Source organism: Giraffa tippelskirchi, chromosome 14 (genome assembly GCF_054371585.1).
Source record: "Giraffa tippelskirchi isolate mGirTip1 chromosome 14, T2T-mGirTip1v1.2.pri, whole genome shotgun sequence".
Lineage (NCBI taxonomy): Eukaryota > Metazoa > Chordata > Mammalia > Artiodactyla > Giraffidae > Giraffa > Giraffa tippelskirchi.
Window position 1 is genome coordinate 16,141,343 of NC_137288.1, and position 20,658 is coordinate 16,162,000.

The 20,658-nt window shown below is 61.7% G+C and overlaps 2 protein-coding genes across 17 annotated transcripts in view; both read right to left on the bottom strand.

The window, feature by feature from the left end:
- NFATC1 (nuclear factor of activated T cells 1) overlaps positions 1-2,789 on the bottom strand; it is a 91,588-nt gene extending 88,799 nt beyond the window's left edge. For all 4 annotated transcript variants that reach the window (XM_081563063.1, XM_081563061.1, XM_081563059.1 and 1 more), the window contains exon 1: positions 2,326-2,789. In XM_081563063.1, coding sequence (XP_081419189.1) covers positions 2,326-2,452 — 127 coding nt within the window. In that variant the 5' untranslated portion in view covers positions 2,453-2,789. The remainder of the gene's footprint in view (positions 1-2,325) is intronic.
- Positions 2,790-13,862: 11,073 nt separating this feature from the next.
- Positions 13,863-20,658, bottom strand: part of ATP9B (ATPase phospholipid transporting 9B) — a 151,369-nt gene continuing 144,573 nt past the window's right edge. For 8 of the 13 annotated variants that reach the window (XM_081563073.1, XM_081563070.1, XM_081563078.1 and 5 more), the window contains 7 exons: positions 20,522-20,586; positions 19,767-19,922; positions 19,424-19,488; positions 17,212-17,320; positions 16,890-16,947; positions 16,066-16,269; positions 13,863-14,388 (listed from right to left, as the gene is read on the bottom strand). In XM_081563073.1, the coding sequence (XP_081419199.1) occupies positions 14,252-14,388; positions 16,066-16,269; positions 16,890-16,947; positions 17,212-17,320; positions 19,424-19,488; positions 19,767-19,922; positions 20,522-20,586 (794 nt within the window). In that variant the 3' untranslated portion in view covers positions 13,863-14,251. Of the gene's footprint in view, positions 14,389-16,065; positions 16,270-16,889; positions 16,948-17,211; positions 17,321-17,742; positions 17,944-19,423; positions 19,489-19,766; positions 19,923-20,521; positions 20,587-20,658 lie in introns of all 13 variants that reach the window. The other 5 variants (XM_081563074.1, XM_081563069.1, XM_081563071.1 and 2 more) reach the window with 2 other exon arrangements.

The following is a 20,658-nucleotide window of genomic DNA, read 5'->3' on the forward strand; positions in this document are numbered from 1 at the left end:
CTCCTGTCTTGATGGAAATGTTTAGCTTGGCGCTTCCTCCCAGCGGCGGCGGGTGTGCTCGGGGCCCAGGCCTCCAGCCCTGCGAGCGATGCGGCCACGGGGCCTTTCTAATCTGGATTAGGAGAGGACGCGGAGCGAGGCGGCGGGAGAACAGGGCGGGCTTTGTTCTGTCCTGGAGCGCCCCAGGCATTCCGTGTGGAGCAACTTCTGAATGGGTGGTGGGCGTACCTACAAGGCCCGCATTTCTCTGCCTTCCCCACGCGGAAAAACAAGCACAGGGCCTTCTCGAACAACAACCCTAATGAGCTTTGACCAGATGCTCATTAAACTGGAGGGGAAGGCTGGGGATTCCCTCAGATTCTCAGATGCGCAACCAAAGCCCAGTCCGGCCTGCGGGGAAGGCCAGATCCTTGCGCCAGCCCTCAGCAAGGCAGGCGTGGACCTGCAAACGGGCTCTGCCGCTCACACCCCGCTCCTGTCTGTATGAAGGATTAGATCATGCTTTCTAGTTGGCCTAATTCTGCAGTCCTGATATATGCACCGATATTTGTTTAGTCGAAGGGCATCACCTCGCCTGGCGAGCTGTCTCTTAGCAGTGGAGCCTTAGAATGTATTCTCTTACACAGGAAACAGGACAAATAATCACTCCCTCATAGATGTCTTTTCTTCTTGTAAGAGAAAAAAAAAGACGCTTTATTGACGACAGACCCCCGACTGTTCAAGTAAAGAGATCTAAACTTTGAAAGACCCACATATTTAAAAAAACAGTGGTAAGAAATATGTGGGAGAAACTTTGATGTACAGTGTCCAAAGATGTAAAATCAAAATCTCGACAACTTTTAAAACTTTTCTGACAGTAAGAGCTTGTCCTGTAAGCATTATCTACTGCTTACATTTAAACATTTTCTAAATTGGCATGAAATGGTAAGAAACATAAGGTATATGTTAATATATATCTTCCCTTGATTAAAACGTAGAAATAACATAAGACATCAAGGCCCTGACCCCCATACGAGGTTCTTACATTGAATGTAGGGTCTTGAGCGCCTGTTTGCTGACGATAAGGAAGTTTTCCAGAGCGGGCAGTCTTTGAAAACTGCAACTGTGATGCAAGTGGGGCCGTCATATTTATTAGAATCGTGCAGGAGGCGGTAGCATTTAGTTTCTAGCACTTCCCAGAAGGATGTCTGCCCTTATAAAATATGAGTACTCATTACACCTTGGCAGCCTTGGCAGTTTTCTTAAAATAATTTAGACAAACTACTTCAGCGCTGATAAGGTGTTTGGAAAGGTGTCTCCGGCTTCCACCAGAGCCCTGGCCCTGGTGGCCTCTCACAAGTCACCCCTTTGCTCCCGGCTAATTTGGGTGGTGGGGGGAGTTCGGGGTGGTGGTGGTTGTTTCTAAGGGCGGGTGTGGGGTGAGTGTGAGGGGCTGTGGACCCAAGGCTGCACGCAGGAGGGGCGCCAGCAGACTGTCAGTAGCGGCCTCGCCATCACCGGCTTCAGGGCAGACGCTTATGCTATCCTTGTGACTATGAAAAAGTAGCATGAAACTCCGCAGGCCCTTCCCAAACTGTCTTGAAACATCTACGGTTGGAACTCTCGAATCCACAAGATTGCAAACTGGTTTGAATTAGGGGCTGAGCCCCAGCACGACTTTCATCGCTTTTAGTCCTGCGCGTCGAACCATTGGCGTGGCAGCGCCTCACGGAGCGGTTCCCCGTGGCCCAGCGCCTGGAGAGAATCCGCCCCCGGCTAAATTCGTAGAGGGGAGCAGAGATCCCCACCTCACTGTACGGCTGGTCTTCGAGGCTACAGGGTGGCCCTGCCCCACTGGGGAAGAAACCAGGCCATCCCTCTTTCCTAAAGAAGCCTCGCTTCTCCCCAAAATGTCCTTCCTTTGTGGCTCTGACGGCCCTAACCTCGCCGGTCCCCAAGCCGCCTGCATTTGAACCGAGTTTCTACAGCGGGATCTGCGGAGCGGCTGCACCAGCGAAGGCCAAGTGCGCGCACTCAGCGCTAGAGAAGAGGAGACACCTATTGGCAAGAAGGCGCGCTCGAAATCAGGGCCGCTCTGGGGAAACACCAGGGGGACACCGCTTCCCAATCTTTGCAGCGCGCCCTCTGCGCGCCAGGCTGCCCGCGGCCCTCCCCGCGCGCGGACACTAGACCGGCCTGCCCGCCCCTCCCCGGGCCGGGACCCCGCAGGGCGCGGGCGGGCCGGGCCGGGCGCGGGCCGGATGGGCGCGGGGCTCAGGGTGAGGGGCCGCCCCCCCCCCCCCGCCTCGGGGGCCGCGGTGGGGGACTGCGGCTGCGCCCGCTTACCTTCCTCTGCCGACTTCATGGTCCCGCCGCCGGGCGCCGAGGGCCCCAAAGTTTCTCCGCTCCCGCAGGCTGCAACCGGAGGGCCGAGTGGAAACTTGGAAGGGACTGGAAAACTGGTACTTGGCATCCACGCGGCGGCGGCGGCGGCGGCGAGCAGGAGGAGGAGCGGGAGAAGTGGGCGCCTCGCGCTGCCGCCCGCGGTCGGGTCTCCCGCGAAAGGCCCCCTCTCCCCCGGCCGACGCGCTCCGGCCCGGGCTCAGCTCAGCCCGCGCGCCCCAGAGAAATGTGGTGGGGGTGTGTGTGCGCGCGTGGCGGAGCCGGGCTGCGGCCCCGGGAGCCCCGCAGGGTGGCGGTGGCCGGGGCTCGGAGGTGTGCGCCCGCGCCCCGGTCCCCGCGCCCGGCCGCCCTCCCCGGCGCGGTGACTGTGCCGGCGAGTTCGGAGTCTCTGTGTCTCGCTCTGACGCAGGGCCGCGCTCTGCCTCCTGCCTTTTTAAAGCTGGAAAATACCTCCCCCGCCTCCCCGCCGGCCCGGCCGCTCCCGCGCCCCCTCCCTGCCGTGACATCACGCCCCCGCCCGCCCGAACCGGCGCTGGGCCCGGGGGACCAGCCGCCGAGCGGCTGCCCCTCCCCGCGCCGGGCCGCCGCTCGGCCGTCCCGCGGGGCGCAAGGGGGGCGGACAGGGGCGCACGCGGAGAGGCTGGGGCGCACCCGGCGCGCGGCCCGGCCCGGACGCCTGGGTCCACGCGGGTGTCCTGAGAGAACCGCACTGCGCTTTAATGAGGGGGGCGGGGCGGGGAGGGGGGCCGACGGGGGTGCGGAGAGAGCCCTGCATGCTGAAGTCATTATGTAAAATCGCAGGCTTCCCCCGCTGTGGAAATTTGGAAAAGCGCTTCCACTGGCAGGCCCGAGAAAGGAAATTCCCATCCCGCTAAATTACTAACAGATTGCACGGCAGTCCCGGGACGTGGAGTCACTGTCATTTTTCTTCTGTAAATATCCGAGCGACCCAGATTGCCTGTTGCACGGCTGGCTGGCGCGGGGCGGGCGGGGGGGCCGTGGAGAACCACGAGCCCTTCCCCGGGCTCCCAGACGTCGCCCCCGGCCGGCCCCGAGGGCCAGGGCGGTTTACGGGCGCGACTGGGGTTTCCAGCCGACCGGGGCTGGTCCGCTCGCCTCGCGGGGGAGGCCTCTCCAAGCGGCCGCTTCACTTCACTCTTTCCTCTTTCAAGCCCTCCTGCTTCTCGGTGCAGCTCGGCGGCCAAAACGGGACCATATTTTCCTGTTGGCCTTGGATGGAAGGGACGGAGTGTTGGGGCGGTTGAAATGTCTGGTGTATAAGAGTCATAAATCTATTGCACGACATCCTATGTGTGTTAAAATAAACCCAAAGCAGAAGACACGTCTGCCGCGGGGACCAGGAGGCCTGCGGCTCGCGGGTGGGTGCCCCCAAAGGACTCCACGCCCGGCACCGGGGGAAAGGAGGTTGCCACGCTTGACCCAATGGGGGGGTTGCCCTGCCCTCGGTGCGACATTAAACAACAGGAAGGCGCCCGGCGGGGGGATGCCCACGTCACCACCGCGGTTGTCGGTTCATCCCAGTGGCGTCGGCCCGACAGGGAGCAGGTCTCCCCTGGGGGTTTCCCCTGGGGGTCTGGTGGGGGTCCTGGTGCCACTACGTGTGGGTCAGCGCCCGCTCTGGGAGCCGGCCCGCCAGGCGCCTAGAGCCCCAGGCAAAGGGCGGGGGGACCCCGCGGGGACGCAGTGGCTGGGGCTGGGAGACCCCGCGAGGACGCTGGAGGTCCAAGAGGGGGAACCCCTCGAGCTTGCTGAGGGGGGAGGGTCGCGAGGACCCGGGACGGAGGGAGGCGGGGCGGGGCGGGGCCGGGGGGGAGAAAGGGAGGAGGGAAGCGGAGACTCGGGGGGGCGGGGACTCGGGGGGGCGGGACGTGCGTCCGGAGCCGGCAGCCGCCAGGGGGCGCCCCGCCCCTCCCCCTTCCCCTTGCCCCCACCCTGCCCCTGGCTCCCTCTGCAAAGATGCGCCGGTGAGTCCCTGGCCTCCCGGCCTGCGGGCCCGGGTTTTGCCTGGAGAGTTTGCGGGCGCGAGGGTCCGCCCCACAAGGGGAACGGGCCGGGAAGAGAGGCCGAGTCGTGGCGCGGGGCAAAGGGAGGTCTGGAGGGTTGTGTCAGAAAGAAGGCTGACTCTCGCCCCTTCCGCCCGGCCCTCTCGGGCTCGCAGGGGCGCGGGGCCGTCCTGCGGCCGCGGAGCCCGCGGGACCCCTCGGGCCGGGAGTGCCCCTCGGCTGCGGAGGGCCGAGCTGGGGGCCGTTGGCCGCCGCCTCCTCCTTCTTTTCCTCCAATAAATAATTTTCACTCCATCCAGAAAAGCTCTTTTCCTGTCTGCTCTCAACGCGCCCCTCATTCCCCCGCCCGGGTGACGGTGTCCCGTCTGTTTCCCTCTGTTTAATGCCGTTGCCCGGACCACGGTGGCCGCGCGCCAGGGCGCAGGGAGTCCCGGAGGCGGCGGCGCAGCTCCGCGGCCAGCGCGCCCCCGTGTCCGCCTCGGGCCGGCCCTGCGGCCACCGCGGGGCCACCGGCCTTGTCCCCGCGCCCGCGGCCCCCCGGCGCCCCTTCCCCCTCTCTGGGTCCTCCGGCCTCTCTCGAGGTGTGTTTATAGCTGCTACTAGGAGAGACGTTACACGGGTTTTATTTTAAGAATTGGTGATGACTAACGAAGTTAAAAGGAGCTTAGGACAGAAAACAAGACTATTTTTAGATTACTGTTGTTTCTGTGGATTATTGGGGCAAATACACCCAAAGAAGCTTACCATTTTCAAAGTCCCTTTAGTGCCAAATCCTTTCCCCTGGTGCACACTTGGGTATTCATCCTCCCTGCTCAATATTTTCTAGAGACTTTAAAGTCGCTGTTGCTTCCAGTTTTGTGTTCAAGCGCAAGTGCTATGGAGACACCACCCTCAGCGCCCTCAGCGCCCTCAGCGTGGGGACCGGCTCGGGAGGGCCTGGGAGGCACTGGTCTGGCTGGAGCTGCCCTGAAGGGGCTGCTGTGTCCCCTGCCCTGGGAGCCCCGCTGGGGACCCTGTGGTCCCACTTTCCAGCTTCTGCACCCCCAGCCTGGCAAGGGCCCATGGGCAGGTGCGGCCGCTGTCCACCCTTTCTTCCTGTTCCCCGGTCGCCCACCCGGGTGCCACTTCTTGCTCGTGAAAATCACCTCACATCTGTGAGTTGAATGTAAAGGCTTTGTTCTCACCAGGTCCACATCCGAGCTCCAGCAGCGCCAATTTAAAGTTCTCCCATTTGGAACCACTTTGAGCATGCAACTTCTCTAAAGGGCAGGTGTGCGTTCCTTCTGCAGCACCTCTGAGCAGCCTGCAAGGGGCTCACAGACTGAACCAAGTGTTGGCAGACATGCTTGGCTACATGGGCACTGAGCCAGAGGGTAGAGATAGGCATTAAGTTAAGAATCAGAATTGCGTGCATGTTAAGTTGCTTTAGTCGTGTCCAACTCTGTGCAACCCTATGGACCGCCGCCTGCCAGGCTCCTGTGTCCATGGGGACTCTCCAGGCAAGAATACTGGAGTGGGTTGCTGTGCCCTCCTCTAGGGGATCTTCCCGACCCAGGAATCAAACCTGCATCTCCTATGTCTACCTACATTGGCAGGCAGGTTCTTTACCTGGGAAGCCTAAAAATCAGAATTAGGAAGAGTTTGTTTACTTCTAAGTAAACTTAGCTGAGATTCTTTTAAAAAGCCATTGACAGTAAATCTGCCAGTTGTGCCTGAAGTTGAAAAAGATGGGTCTGCACACCTGTGAGTTCCCTTTTCCGTTAGGGGTGTCCTTAGAGGTCCGTGCATTTCCGGTTTGGAGGTTCTGCTCTGAGACTTTCTCTGTGAAATCGCTCTTTAATCCTCCCCTCGTCCCTGGGACAGTGCAGGGGCTTCTTCATCTCCGGACCACTCACTCCAGGTGTCCCACCACCAGGGCTAAAACTGCAGTCCTCAGCCAGTCAGTGGTCAGCACGGCCAGGGCTGGTCAGCATCCAGGCCGCAGACCACAGCATGGCGTCTCCCGCCCTTCGCCCTCCACGTGGGAGCGGCCGCCCCAAGTCTCAGCGGCAGCTCCTTTGGGACAGCGGAGAACATTCTCTCTGGACAGCATCCCACGTGACTTTGAGAGGCATGTGTGTTCTGCTGCGCTTGGGTGGCGCGTCCTAAGGACGTCCGCTGGGCCTCGCTGGTTTACTGCCCTGGGCTCAGGCCTTCTGTTTCGTGGTTGGTCTTCTGCCTGACTGTTACACCCATGATTGAAGGTGGGGTCCTGATATTTCCCACTATTGCTGCAGCATCGCCTCTCCCTTCCTCCCATCAGCTTCTGTGGCATATATTCTGGGCCTCTGTGCTTAGATGCACATATATTTATAATTGTTACGTCCTCCTGATGGATGGGCCCTGTAATCGTTATGAAACATCCCTCTTTATTTTTAATGACATTTTTTGGTGTTAAAATCTATTTTGTCTGACATTCATACAGCCATTCCAGCTTCCCGAACTTGTTCTTTGCATAATATATATTTTTCCACTTTAGTCCATTCGTGAGTCTAAAGTGCACCTCCTGTAGCTGGGTTCAGGTTGGATCACGTTTTCTTTTGATCAGCTTGTTAAATCCATCCACGTTTAATGTTAGTATTGATATCGTTGGATTTATATCTGCCATTTCATTGTTCTTGTTTTCTATTTTCCTCCCGTTGGTTTGTTCCTCTGTTCCTCGTTTATTGCTTTCTTTATGTTAAGTGAGTGTTTTCTAAAGTATCAAAATGAATTCTTTAGTGCTTTTTACCCCTTTTAAAATTATTTCTTTAAATAAACTAATTTAAAATAAAAAAATATAAAATAGTTATTTCTTTAGTGGTTGTTCTAGGATTTACCACAGACATATTAACATCACAATCAGCTTCAGATGCCTGGTAGCTTGATTTCAGTGACATACATAACCATTAATCCTATGTGGGTTCATTCCTTTCTCCTCCTTTTATGGTGATATGTTAACAAATGGTGATGCTGCAGACCCAGCGAGCTCTCGAGTTCCTTTACCACCTGCGGGTGTTCCCTTCCTCCCAGCTTTGTTTCACCCACTTCCTTGGTTCTGGTGAAAATATTACACGTGTCTTACATTTCCACTAATTATAGGCCTGACATTACATTATATCTGTATTATTTTATACAATTGCTTTTTAAACCAGTTATTGGAACAAAGGAGGAAAATATACATTTGTACTGCTTCATAAAATGACATACTTACCTTTAACAGCACTGTTTATTCATGCAGCTTCAGTGTCTGTCTGGGGTCACGCGCTTTCTGCCTAAAGAACTTCCTTTATTTCTTGTAAGGTGGGTCTGCCAGCAGCAAGTTCTCAGTGTTTGTTTATCTGGGAAAATCTTCATTTCACCCTCGCTTTTGAAAAGTAGTTTTGCTGAGTATCGGATTCTTGGTTTGCAGTTTTTTCCTCTGAGCACTCTGGTGTGTTGCCCACTGCCTTCCAGCCTGTGGAAGTCTCCTTTGGGCTCAGTCCCCTGGGGGCAGGGGAAGTGACCTCGGGATTTTCGCCTTTTCTGTGATCCTCAGTGCTTTCACGGTGATGCAGGCCGAGGTCCTTTCTGTTGAAGGGGAGACCAGAGGCAGATTCCTGGGCCCATGTGAGACCCCGCCTGTGGGCTCCTCTCCTGGGAGGAGCTGCCTCCCCTCTGCCACTCCGCGTCTGCTTTGCTGTGGACTCAGCCTCAGCTGGGACCCCAGGCCACACCGGAACCCCAGCTGGTCCCAGGAGGAGGGGCGAGGATGCCCCGCGGAGCAGGGTCCTTGCGGTTCCCCTCTGTCCTCTTGAGGGATCCTGCATGGGCTTGTCCTGCCCTGGGCCCCTCCCAGCAGCCTCAGGCCAGGCCTGTGTTTCTGAGAGCTGAGGGCCTGCGGAGGCGGCCGACACTCCGCACCCCCCGTGTCTGGCCGTCTGGGCATCTGCTCTGGCCTCCGACCTGGCTGGAGGGAACTAAGGTCCTCCCTCGTTTCTGGCAAGGTTCAGAGTTTGCACCTGTGAGCTCACTATGCTTTCCTTTTGCAGAAGAGTAACAGTAACAGTTTCCTGCTGGCAACTCTTAAATTCAGCAGCAGCCCAAGGCGAGCAGTTTCCCATCCCAGTCTTGGGCCGAGGTTGGTGGGGTGGGGGGTGCTCTGGGTCCCTTTCTTGTTCTAATTGGCTTCAGTTTTGCACACAGTTAGTTTTTGGGAGGAGCGGGCACAGGACCCCAGGCACAGGCCAGCGCCCCCTTCCCAGCCCAGGGCTCCGACCCAGCGTGGGAGGAGATGCAATCCACCCATGGCTTGGGTCTGCTGAGCTTCCCAAACTATTTTTAAAGTGTTTTTGGTTCAATAAAGCTCTAAACAAGTTTTGCCAGGCACTTTTTCCATTAATTTTTAAACCGGAGTGAATTTCAAGGGAAATTTAATCCATGTGCTTCTGATTCGTTTACACTTAACTCATGGAGATGCTGCGTTGAACTGTTTGATGTTGAAGCAGAAGGCGGCTTTTTACAAGCCCGACTGGCCTTTTTTCCTTCTTGGAAACAGGAAGTGGCGTCTTGCCAAAGTGTAAATGGACGGGAACCCTCAGGGAAGATGCTGTTTCAAGCCCACACCCTAGAGCCTGGGCTGTGGCAGGGCCTGGGCTGTGGGGTCCCAGGAGCTGGCAGCAGGGGCTCCAGGCAGGGGCCATGGGCCCGACGCCCCTGCACACCCCTAGGCTCCCCTGCGTTTGGGCCTCTGGTGCCCAGACAGCAAGAGACCCTATGCTGTACTTGTCTGCTTACAACTCGTGTGTACACACGTGACACGTGCAACACAGGTCACCATGGAAACAAGTGTGTGCTTCGCGGGCATCAGGGACGTGCACACAGGCGCTGTCTGCAGAGTGCTCTCATCTTCTCAAACCGGCACGCAGCCCCTGACAACCACCAGCCCCACCCCTGCCCCCCACCCCCGTCTGTGAACCTGCATGCTAAGCTAAGCCCGGGCCCCTTGTGTGGGTGGAATCACTCACATTTGTCCTTTTAGAACGGCTGTTTCACGCAGCAACACGTCCTCAAACTCCATCTGGGTTGTTCCCGGTCAGTGCTCCTCCCTGTTGAGGCTGAGTCAGAGCCCGTCATGGGCAGGGACCTGGTTCCCTCCCTGCTCATCTGTGGAAGGGCTTTGCATCAGGTGCACCTTCCCGCCGTCAGGAATGCGGTAGCCCGAGCACGGGTGCGGAGGCCCCTTGAGACTCTCCCTCTGGTCTCTGGGTGACTGGCCCCCTCGCGGGTCTCTGGCCCACGTGCTCCAAGTCGGGCTCCTCCAGGGACCGGCAGCCCATGACCGCTCTGTTGATGGCACTGCAGCGGCTGTTCTGGGCAGGTGCTACCCATGTCCCGGGGGCCGTGAGACCTTCTGGCCAGTGGCCAGAACTCGGTGGAGCTGGGAGGAAGAGGGACGGCGATGGCAAGGCAGGGACCCCAGGCTGGAGGTGCTTCAGAGAGGACGGATGCCCGTCCCGGTGCAGGCGGAGGACCGAGGCCTCTGGGGCCCAAGGACAAAGGGCATGGCTGCAGCGTGGTGCGCTCAGGCTGTTGAGGGGGACTGGGAAGGGCCTCAGAAACGCCCGTTCTCTCATCCCTGCTGGGAATGGCTCTGTAGCTGGGCCTGCCCCTGTCTCTGTCCGCCCCTCATCACTGCTGTTTAGTGATGAATGGGCCCGCATCCTCTCGTAGTCCTCATGCAGTGTCCTCCGGATCTGCTCACGTGGGGCCCTGAGCTGCCGGCTGGTCCCTCCTGGGCAGTGTGATGGGGGCCTGGATGTCCCGGGTCCCAGGGCAGTGGTGGGTGGTCTGTAGCTGAGTGGCTCACCCACCAGCCTGGTGGCTGTGGTTCCTGAAATGCCTTCAGGGGCCCCCCAAACTCCCCAGCTAGGTGTCCACCAAGCATCCACCTTCTTGTTTCCTCCTGAGGATCCAGGTGGGCCTTCGGCCGAGGGCAGCGTGTCCTGCTGAACGTTAGGGTGGCGTGGTGGGGAGTCAGGGTTGGGTCTGCATCGCTGACCACCCCTGGCGTCCTTCCCCTGTAGAGGCCGCTCAGCCTCCCAGCGTGTTGTCCAGATCTGACCAGCCTGAGCCCGGCCCCACGGTCCCGAGGTCCCGGAGCTCCCGCACACCCTCCCCCACCTGTCAGCCACCTGCCCCTCATGCGGGCATTCAGATGGGACGGGGTGGCGGCAGTTAGGATGTTCCAGCAATGTGGGCAGAGCCCGCGGCCTGGCACGTGTGCCCGTGGGGGGTGCCTGGGGGTGGGCAGGAGGGTCCCGGCACCCAGGAGGCCCTGCTGGAGGAGGCGGCCACCCACAGGGTCGTGGGGGCAGCCCTTCACATCCTGGGAGGTTCCAGTGACAGGCTACTTTCCCAGAGGTGGTTGGTGGTGGCAGGGGGGTGCAGGGCCAGATGGGGACCCCACAACCCTGCACCCAGCTTGGGCTCCAGGGGTGTGGGGACTGCAGGGCTCACTGAGAACAGGTGAGGGGAGCAGCAGGAGGCTCCCTCCGCAGGGCCCCTGACATGCCCTCAGGGCCCTTGGCACTGGCACTGTGACCCCTGAACCGAGCCAGCCCATCTAGCCCGCTGGGCATGGGAGCCTCGCCCCCTGCCACCCCTAAAGTGGGGCCAGAGCCTCCTCCAGGACCGGCCCCGGACAGGCGCTCTGCTCTGTGACTCTGGACAACGGGGAGCTGCCCAGCTGGAGCGGGGGCCTCACGGGGCTCTGCGGCCAGGAGGCTGCGTCCCAGCTGGTGAGATGTCACCCCAGTTAGGGGACTGGGTTTGGGGGTGCAGCTGCCTTCCGCTCCTATTTGGGGAAAGCAGTAAGAAGCACAGTACGCCGTCTCCCTGGGTGAGACCCCAAAGGCGGCATCGTAACAGCAGCCTCCAGACACTCAGACGGACCACTCTCTCAGCAGCGACAGTCAGGGCCACTCGGGACAGAGGCCGTCGGGCTGAATGGACGCCCCATGGCCAGCTCGCTGCGTGGACGGCACCCCCTGTGGTTGTGCCCAGAAGCCCCAGGGGGCTCCTGGGAGCTACCGTCTAAACTATGAGGCTCCCCCTGCTGCTCAGGAGTCTGGCTTCTCTCAGAGCCGGCTCCCCGGGGGCGGGTGACCGGGCCAGGTGCCGGGCAGGGACGTGAGGACGCAGCCTGGACCCGGCACCCGACCCCAGCATACAATCAGAGCTGCCTCAGCTCGGCCGGCAGGACTCTGCACCTTCAGGTCGGGAAGAGCTTGGGAGCCCTGAAGTGACGGTAAATCACTTTGAATAAACAGCATTCAGGGTTCAGCGGCCCCGCGCAGCCACCCGAGACCTCGGGAGGATCAGACCTGACAAGGCCGTCCTGGAGGGGCCCACCTGGTGATGCGGACCCAGACACACAGGGGCCGCGGGGAGAGGGCGGGGAGGGCGGAGCGCGCGGCTGCAGGTGGACCGGGCGGGAGGGGCCGGCCCAGAACCGGGGGTGGACTCTGTCCTCGCATTGGTGGGCACGACTCAGGGCCCAGCTCCGCAGGCTGCGCCTCAGGCCTCGTGGGTCAGGGCCCTGGTCTCTCGCGGGCTGTCGTGGGCCTGCCCGGGAGGACCCCTGCGGCTCTGCCGGCTGCAGGCACAGGCTGCGTGACCGGGGAAGGGGCTCCGCGGCCCGGGGACCCGAGGCCCTGCCCCCTCCTGGCTTCACCCCCCGTCCTGCCTTGGCTTCACTCGCTGCTCAGAGGCCCTGTCCGCCCTCGACTCTTCCTTCAGCTCTGATGGGCTGCCTGGCTGATGGACAGATGCAGAGCTCGGAGGGGCCTGAGCAGGGGCCAGATGGACAACCAGTGGGCCCAGCCTCCCCTCAGGAGCACTTGCCTCCTCGGAAGAAGCCCCCAGGGCGCACGGCCCCCGGCAGAGCGTCTTGTGATCCCCAGGGCTGGGGAGTGCCCACCCGACCCGTCACCCGTCTCAGAGCCCTGTCAGGCCCACGACGGCCACTCACCCAACTGGCAGAGGGGATGGGAGGTCGGGCAGGGACTCGGGGCCCCTCCACACGCTGGCCTCCCTGAGCCGGGCGGGCCCCTTGGCCCTGAAGGCAGAGGGGCTGGCTGTGGAAGGGGCTGCGGCCGGCCTTTCCCTGCGGCAGCCACAGAACCCACGCCTGGGAACTGGCTTGGAAAAGAGCAGGGGGGCGGTCTCTGGCTTTACAATCACGTGGCTGTGAGACTCGGAAAGTTCTGCTTTCAGGAAAACGGTACAAGAGCCCGGTCCTCCTCGGCCCCAGGGTTCTGCTCACCGAGTGTCCCGGCCACCAGGAGGGCGGCAGGCGGAGAGCAGGGGCTGCAGGCAGGGGGTCATCCCAGGAGAACCAGGTGTTGCCCACACTTTACCATGAAGGGGGCCCCGGGCCCCATCCAGAGTGGCTGCCGCGTGGACACAGAGGCCCGTGCGTAAAGGTGGCGACAGCGCAGAGAATCCAGCCCAGGCCGCTAACTGACCCCGAGAGCCCGAACATTTGGCCGCCGGCCTTGGCTGCATTTCTTAGCTTCTGGCACCACCTGCTGGAATCGCCCAGAATTGCACCTGCTCTGGGGCCCGGTGGCCTGCGCTCCGTTTACCCGGAGCCCAGCAGTCACCAGGCAGGGCCCGCTGAGGGGCTCTGGGATCACAGGGGAGCAGCCACCGCGCCCCCTAAGGATGCAAACCAGTGCCACCTGCCTGTCGTGCGGGGCCCTTCCCAGCAGCTCAGGAATAGCCCCCTGCCCGGGACAGAGGGACACCAGGAGCCCTCCTGACCGGGGGTCAGACCAGGGTTTAGCGGAAGTCGGGGAGCCAGCACAGTGCTTGTGTGGATGGCCAGCTTCCCCGAGTCTAAATTACTGCAGCAAGAAGGGCTTTCAGGAGAACCTGCAGGGTGGCCCCGCCCAGCAGTGGGGCAGCCTTCCCAGGACCTCAGGGTCTGCCTGTTTGGGGGCCACAGGACTGTCTGCTGGGTGAGGAGTGGGGTATGTGAGGGGCTTCCGGCTGACGGCCTTTCCTGTGGGGACCCGGCTGGGGGCCAGGTGAGCAGCCGGGGTCCCCGTCCTCCTGGGGATCCAGCCTGGGCAGTGGTCCCGCTGAGGCTCCCAGCACATGCCACCCAGAGGTGCCCTTGGAATGAAAGGACTCGGAGGGCAGCCTGGAGGAGGAGCGCTCTCCCATGGAGACATCGGTGAGGAGCCCATGGACTGCCTGAGCACCGGAGCCAGAAGCAGCAGACGCGGACACAGGTGAAAGTGCCCCACAAACATCAGAAGGACGGGAACAGCCGAACTAACAGCAGAGCTCAGGACACAAGCGTGTGGCTGCTGTGGGCATGAAGAGGCTGTGCGGGCGCCCGGGACCGGGGTGCGCCTGCGGGAGGCGCGGGAGGGTGTGGCAGACATGGTCTGGACAGAACAGAGGCTTTATTCTGGTGAAGAGGGGCGACTGTTATGACATCAAAGGAAAAGCCTGAACGGTAGCTGGGAAGTTGCAGAACAGTAAATAAACTTTCATTTCAGTTCCCAGAACAGCAGAGAACGATGGTGCTTTATAGTAACAGGGCTCATATTCATGGAAACTCAAGCTGGTGCTACACGGAAATTAAACTTTGAGAAACAACAGAATGGGGAGAAAGGAAATCCAGCCCCATGAGGACAAGGAGGGGAAGTCCATGGTGCCCAGGCGGGATGTCCACGGTGCCTGGCTGGGCCACCTGGGCCCTTCTGGCCTCACACCCTCTCAGCAGCTGCGGCGCTCCGGACCTCATGGCCACCAGCCGAAGGTGTGGGGAGGGGCTAGGAGGAGAGCTTGGAGTAGCTGGGCGGGGACAGCTTCCGCTTCAAGTACTTCAGGACATAGAGAGGGAGGCAGCTGACCACCGTGATGGCTGACACTTTCCACACGAAGGTCACAGTCGTGATAAAGGCAACGTCTGCGGGAGAGAAAGCCCAAACAGGTCTCAGGGTGCTGGGGTCGTGGCCCTCCTCAGCCTGCACCCAGGTTACCACAGAGGCAGGCCTGGCAGAGCCTCGGGGTCCCTGTGAAGGCACCGTTATGCCTGCACCCGGTGAGGGGTTCCCAACAGGAGGCATGAACCCCGTGTTCCGGGGCAGACGCACGTAATGCAGCCCATAACGGGATGGACCCTCTGGGCCCGTCTGGAGTCGGCAGAGCCGTCCCCGCGAGCCCGCCTCCCACGGGTCCTGCTGACCCAGGGGACGTGCCAGGCCGACCTCCAGCCCCGGCGTGAGGCTGTCCTGATCCCAATGGGGAAGAGCCGTGTAGGGACGAGCAGTCGCCTTCAGAACGTGCCAACCCTGCAGGCTGTGGGCAAAGCCGCTCGTAGGCCCACGGACAGCGTGGGGCCCAGGAAGCAGAGACCTGGTCTGTGCGCAGGGCTCACGGGGCCTGGGTAGTGTGTGGGCACATCGTGAAAACCCGGCTCAAGCACAACAAACTAGAGGCCCAGTGCCGCGTGCAAGACGACCCAGACGCTCGTCGGGGGGTGCGTGACGCCAGCCCCGCCCCCTCTGACAAGTGCAGGACCTGGCGAGGCCCCCGGGGGTCAGGAGGTGCCTCTGCAGGTGGGATCAGGCCAGAGCGGTCCCCGGGGGAGGGGCCTGCAGCAAACGCCACCCAGATGGGAGACGGGGCACTCATCAGTTACACGTCTCCGCAATGGCGTTTGGCTAAACGTCCACACTCTGGAAAGAAGTGACTTGGCTTCGCCCACCTGACAAAGCTCCGGAAGACCCCGCCTGCACCTGTTCCGTGGGAACCACAGCTTCCCCTGGTGCTCGGTCCCCAGTTTCTGGTTCTGCCCTGTGTGTTCTCCTCTGTCCTCTGCACCCTGCGTCCTGTCCTCCGCGCCCCGAGTCCTGTCCTCCGCGCCCCGCGTCCTGTCCTCCGCGCCCCGCGTCCTGTGCTCTGTCCTCCGCGCCCCGCGTCCTGTGCTCTGTCCTCCGCGCCCCGCGTCCTGTGCTCTGTCCTCCGCGCCCCGCGTCCTGTGCTCTGTCCTCCGCGCCCCGCGTCCTGTGCTCTGTCCTCCGCGCCCCGCGTCCTGTGCTCTGTCCTCCGCGCCCCGCGTCCTCCGCGCCCCGAGTCCTGTGCTCTGTCCTCCGCGCCCCGCGTACTCTGCGCCCCGCGTCCTGTCCTCTGCGCCCCGCGTCCTGTCCTCTGCGCCCCGCGTCCTGTCCTCTGCGCCCCGCGTCCTGTCCTCTGTCCTCTGCACCCCGCGTCCTGTCCTCTGTCCTCTGCACCCCGCGTCCTGTCCTCTGCGCCTGCGTCCTGTGCTCTGTCCTCTGCGCCCCATGTCCTGTTCTTCATGCCACTTTTGGGGGGAGGGGGTGGGTGCGGGCCCTGCCCTGGGAGCCTCTTCCCTGCAGCCTCAGCACTTTCAGCAGGAAGAGGACCATGGAGCCCACGCCTGTGTGGAGCCCAGCCCAGCTCCGGGCATCAGTACACGGAGCTCCATCTTCCCGCAAAGCGAGCTGTGTGCTGTGAAGCTGTCTGCGAGCCGCACCGAAGATCATGTAGCAGAAGCAACAAGAAAAACATTTGAAAACCAGGAAGAGACAACTATTCAGAAAACAATTCCATGGCAACTTACCAAAATATTCATTGAGAAAAGCGAGCGAGGCCACGTAGCAGCCGAGGCTGAGCAGCTCGGCCACAACCATGAGCCAGTGCCACGTCCTGACGGTCAGCGCCACCATCAGCAGCTCCGTGAGCACCAGCGCCGTGAAGGAGATGGCCACCACGTGCACGAACTCGGACTCGAAGAGCAGCAGCGCCCCGAACATGAGGATGCCGCCTGGAAGAGAGCACAGCCTCCGCTGGCGGCGGGCAGCTCCGGCACCGTGGGAGGACGCCGGGAATGACACTGACCGTGCAGACAGACACGGGCCGTGCACGGCTGGTGGGGGCTGAGCGGTGCATCACGGACGCTCTGGATGGGCAGCAGCTGCAGAATCTGGGGGCCCTGCCCCTCCAGTTGGTGATCACACCCTGGTGTCCCCTACAGTGTCTGGCCACTGCCCACATGCTCCATGAGCACCTGTTTCTCTGGGACGCCATGAGGGCAGCTGGCTCCTTCTAACTACAAGATCCAGATCTCGTCAAGTCCTGCTATCACCCCAAGAAAGCAAGCCACTGTGTGGGCTAGATGCTGTGGTAAGGGCTGATGACATTTTTCAGAACTGTCATTTATTTAAAACCAGGTCAGTTTTTAGGTGACCTGGACCAGTAAGAAATGCCAGCCCACGCTGCGCTGGGAAGGGGCCAGCTGCTGGGGGTCAATTCACTAGATAAACAGAAGGCGATCTTTAAGCGCTGAGGAAACGTGGAGCCTGGGGAATGTAACCGGCAGGCAGAACAGCACTGCTAACACCAGACAGGGCCGCTTCAGCCTGGGAGGAGAGGCGTCCGTCTTACCTTGGTAAATGCTGATCAGAACCCAGACAAGGAAGGTCTTGAAGGATAAGGATCGCCCCTGGGGAGATAGGAGCAGCTCTGTCAATGGAGCAGCACGCACGTCTCCCAGTGGCCATGTGCGGGTGACCTATGAAGACCCCAGGCACCCAGCCCACCCAGGCACCAACCCCGGCAGCTCCAGGGGGCGGGGAGCCAGCCTCGCGAGGACGACGCTCACCGGGGGGCCACCGCTTCCACAGAAAGAGGACACGCCCTCCTCACAAGCATAGTTTTACACGGAGCATCACAGCTGCTCCCCCCTTGGCGTCTAGCGGGGCCGCACCTTGGTGAGGTCCTTGTATAGCTCTGGGTACAGCATGGCCATCTCCGGCTTCACGTCCTGGTCCAGCACCAGCGAGAACACGGGGAACATGGTGTAGACGGTCGCGTACCTGGAGGAGAGCAGGGAGGTTACGCGGGGACCCCGGGAGCACACCTCTTTCACCAGAGGCCAAAGTCAAACTCTGAACAGAACAAAAGCAAGTTGGCAACAGAGCAGAATCTGTCCTAAAGCACTGGAGCGAGGCCTACAAGCCACAATGCTCACAGACAGCGGAATCCAAAGTTTTGGTTTTAATTAAAGCTTTTTAATTAAAACTTAGTGATTGCTGCAGACGTCAGTACAGTTATCACAGAAAACCCAGAAAGACCCCGAGGAGCCGTGAGCCAGCTCCCCACAGCGGCCGCATCTCCAGAACTGCAGCCAGTCTCGGGCCGGGATGGCAGACCCAGAGCAGCCGCCTCCACAGGGGCCCGGGAGCCCGCCCATCTCCCGCTGCCCGGCCAAACCCCTGGCGACTGTTCTCCATCTCACAACTGTTGTCAGTTGACGGTGACAGGCCGGCATCACACAGCGGGCACCTGGGGTCTGGCCTCTCGCTCAGCTGGTCCCTGGTCCCTGGCTCTGGGCAGAGCAGTTCCGCACCCCCTTCTCTGCAGTGAGTCTGTGTCAGCCCGTTTCTGGTTATCACCAATACAAATAAAGCGGCTACGGACTGCACAGGGTTGTTTTGTTCTGTAAAGGTAAGTTTCACTTATTTCAGATGGGTGCCAGCTGGGGCCGGAGGTCCAGGGGTGCAGGCAGCTGTGTGCTTCCTTTTAGAAGAAATCGCCGAGCTCGCCAAACTACCCAACGTTGCGCCACTGCACACCCCACGAGACGGTCCAGGCCTCCGATTCCTCAGCAGCGCATGCTTCGTTTGCAGGGGTTTCAGCCCTCCAACAGGCGGGGGGGGGGGCACGGGGGTTGAAGGTACGTCCACTCAGGGGGACGACACTGATCCCCTTGCCACGGGCTGGTCTGTTGTCTCCCGACCCCCAGCGTCCCCACCGCGCCCTCCACACGCGGCTGTCCGCCATCCAGTTGGCTCCAGACTCCACTTACAGGGTCAGCCTCTGACTCCTGCGCCAGGTTTGACGGGCACAGGCTCTCTATTGTCCTCGAAACCTCTGAGGACCGTCGTTCGTCTCCTTAGCATTCGGGCCCAGAGGCCGAGGCGCCCAGGCCGAGCCCTGCACACACCCTGTGGGCCGACAAGCCCAGCCCAGGTTCCGTGCCCCTGGAGACTCTCACATCCGGGCCTGAGGAGGCTGTGTCTTTCTAAAGTGCGTCCATGAGAACCCTGTTCTTATGTCAGAAGCTTCTCTAGCTTTTTGACCAAATTAAGGAAAAGATCATTACCAGCCCTGTGACCAGCTGACTCTGCTGAGAGTGGTCTCCGGTGGGCGATTGGTTGGGTGACCTCCTCCAGGGCCACAGCCCCCTCCTGCCAGCCTGCCCTGGCCCAAGTCCCGAGTCCCCTCCAGCACCCAGGCCCGGCCACCTGCGTGGACCTCGGGTCTGCTGCCTCGCAGCCCAAGCCTTCGTCCCTGGGCTGCAGGGACATGACTCAGTGGATCTTCCGAGCCAGCTGCTAGGCGTCGGGGCTTCGCAGGACCGTGGTAAATAAAGGAGGGGTCTTCCTGTGGCGATGGGCACACATAGAGGTGAGGGCCGTTGAGTGTAGGTTTACGGGACTGTCTCTGGGCTGGTTTCCCACTGTGCCCTCCTGCCAGGAGCTGTAGAGGCCCCGGAGCCCCCTTCTTGCCAACACCTAGCGAGGTCTGTGGTCTTAACTTAGCTTTGCTCCCCCAGGAAGCCTCCTGGTGGCTGTCCCAGAATGTCAGGCCTGTCCCAGCGCTGTCTGCCCTTGGTGTCTTTGCCGCTAACTTCACGTCCTGCCAGGAAGAACCGTGTCCGGCCAGGAGGGTGCGGGCCCCAGGAAGGGGCTGCCCTGCTGGGACACAGCGTGGCTTCCCCAGGAAAACAGCTTCTAAGGAGAACAGGTGACAGCGGTATCGCCGGGGGACAGACGGAGAGGGGCCGCCTCCCACGCTCACGCATGTGACGTCCTGGCGCTGACCATGCGGGAATAGCTCCCGCCACGGCCCCCCAGATTCCCGGGTACCCGTCCTCCCGAAGTGCGGCCACTGCGTGTGCTGGACCGGCCACTTACCCGACCATGAGGAAGCCCTGGTACAGAGGGACCGACGCGAAGTAGAAGACGGAGGAGAACACGGCCTGGAGGGCAAGAGCAGGGACGCAGGTCCCGATGGGTGGTCAGAACGCGAGGGGCCAGAGGAGCCACGGCCCACCACCCTCCTGGCAGGCGGGAGCGGAGACTGGAGCGGGGTGGGGCTAGGGGCGGGGCCGGGAGTAGGTGGGGGCTGGGGCGGGGGGGGGACGGCGCTTGGAGTGGGGCAGGGGCGGGGCTTGGAGGGCAGGGCGGGGCTTGGGTGGGGCGGGGCGGGGCTTGGGTGGGGCGGGGCGGGGCTTGGGTGGGGCGGGGCGGGGCTTACCTGCATTGTGGAGATGATGAGGCCCCGGTGCATGACGAACTGGCCGAGCGCCGCCGAGCGCTTGTAGCTGCTGCGCCCGTGCACCATGAGCAGGCGGCCGACGTGCTTGAACCGCGTGATGGAGAAGTCGGCTGCCAGCGAGGCCTGCCTCCCCTCCTGCAAGAGCAGGCGGGGTGCTCAGGACCGGCCGAACCCACTGGGGGGCGACATGCTGCTGGGGACGGGCCTGCGGGGCGCGTCCGATCCACAGCTCCCCAGAGCGCAGAGCAGGCGGCACTGTGCGGGGCCCCTGCCCATGGGGAGCCCACTCTGGGCTGAGGAGTGGCCGCTGCCCCCAGGACCTCGGGAGAGTCCAGCTCCAGCACCGTGGGCGCCCCAGGATCTAAGCAGGGACCTCGGGCGTCTGCAAGCCAGTCCTTGCAACCTGTCGCCTCGGCTGGAGCCGCCGCCCCACCCACTCCCCCACGAGTAGCTGCAGGTTCAGCTGTGACCAGACACCCGACTGTGGGCCCAGGAAGCAGAGGGGCCGGGATCTCGTGCCTGCCCCGTCTCTCTGGGTGTTTTCACGTGAACTTAGGAGGACAGACTGGCCCGGGCACTGGGTCGTGGCAGGTCGTGACTGTCCCCACCCGACCTTCAAGGAGCTGCTCCCGCAGGGCGGTGGGCCCCGCCTCGCGCTCCCCTCCCCGCCATGCTCTGGAGCAGCCCGGAGCAGGTGCGGAGGGTGGGGGTGGGCGGGGCAAGGTGAGCCGCACCTTCCCCTCGATGCCGATCCCGCAGTCCGCCGCCTGGATCATGCTCACGTCGTTCCCTCCATCACCTGAGGCAGGGAACAGGGTGTGAGGGGGGGGGCCTGCAGGGCCCGCCTCCCTTGCCGACAGCAGACAGGGGT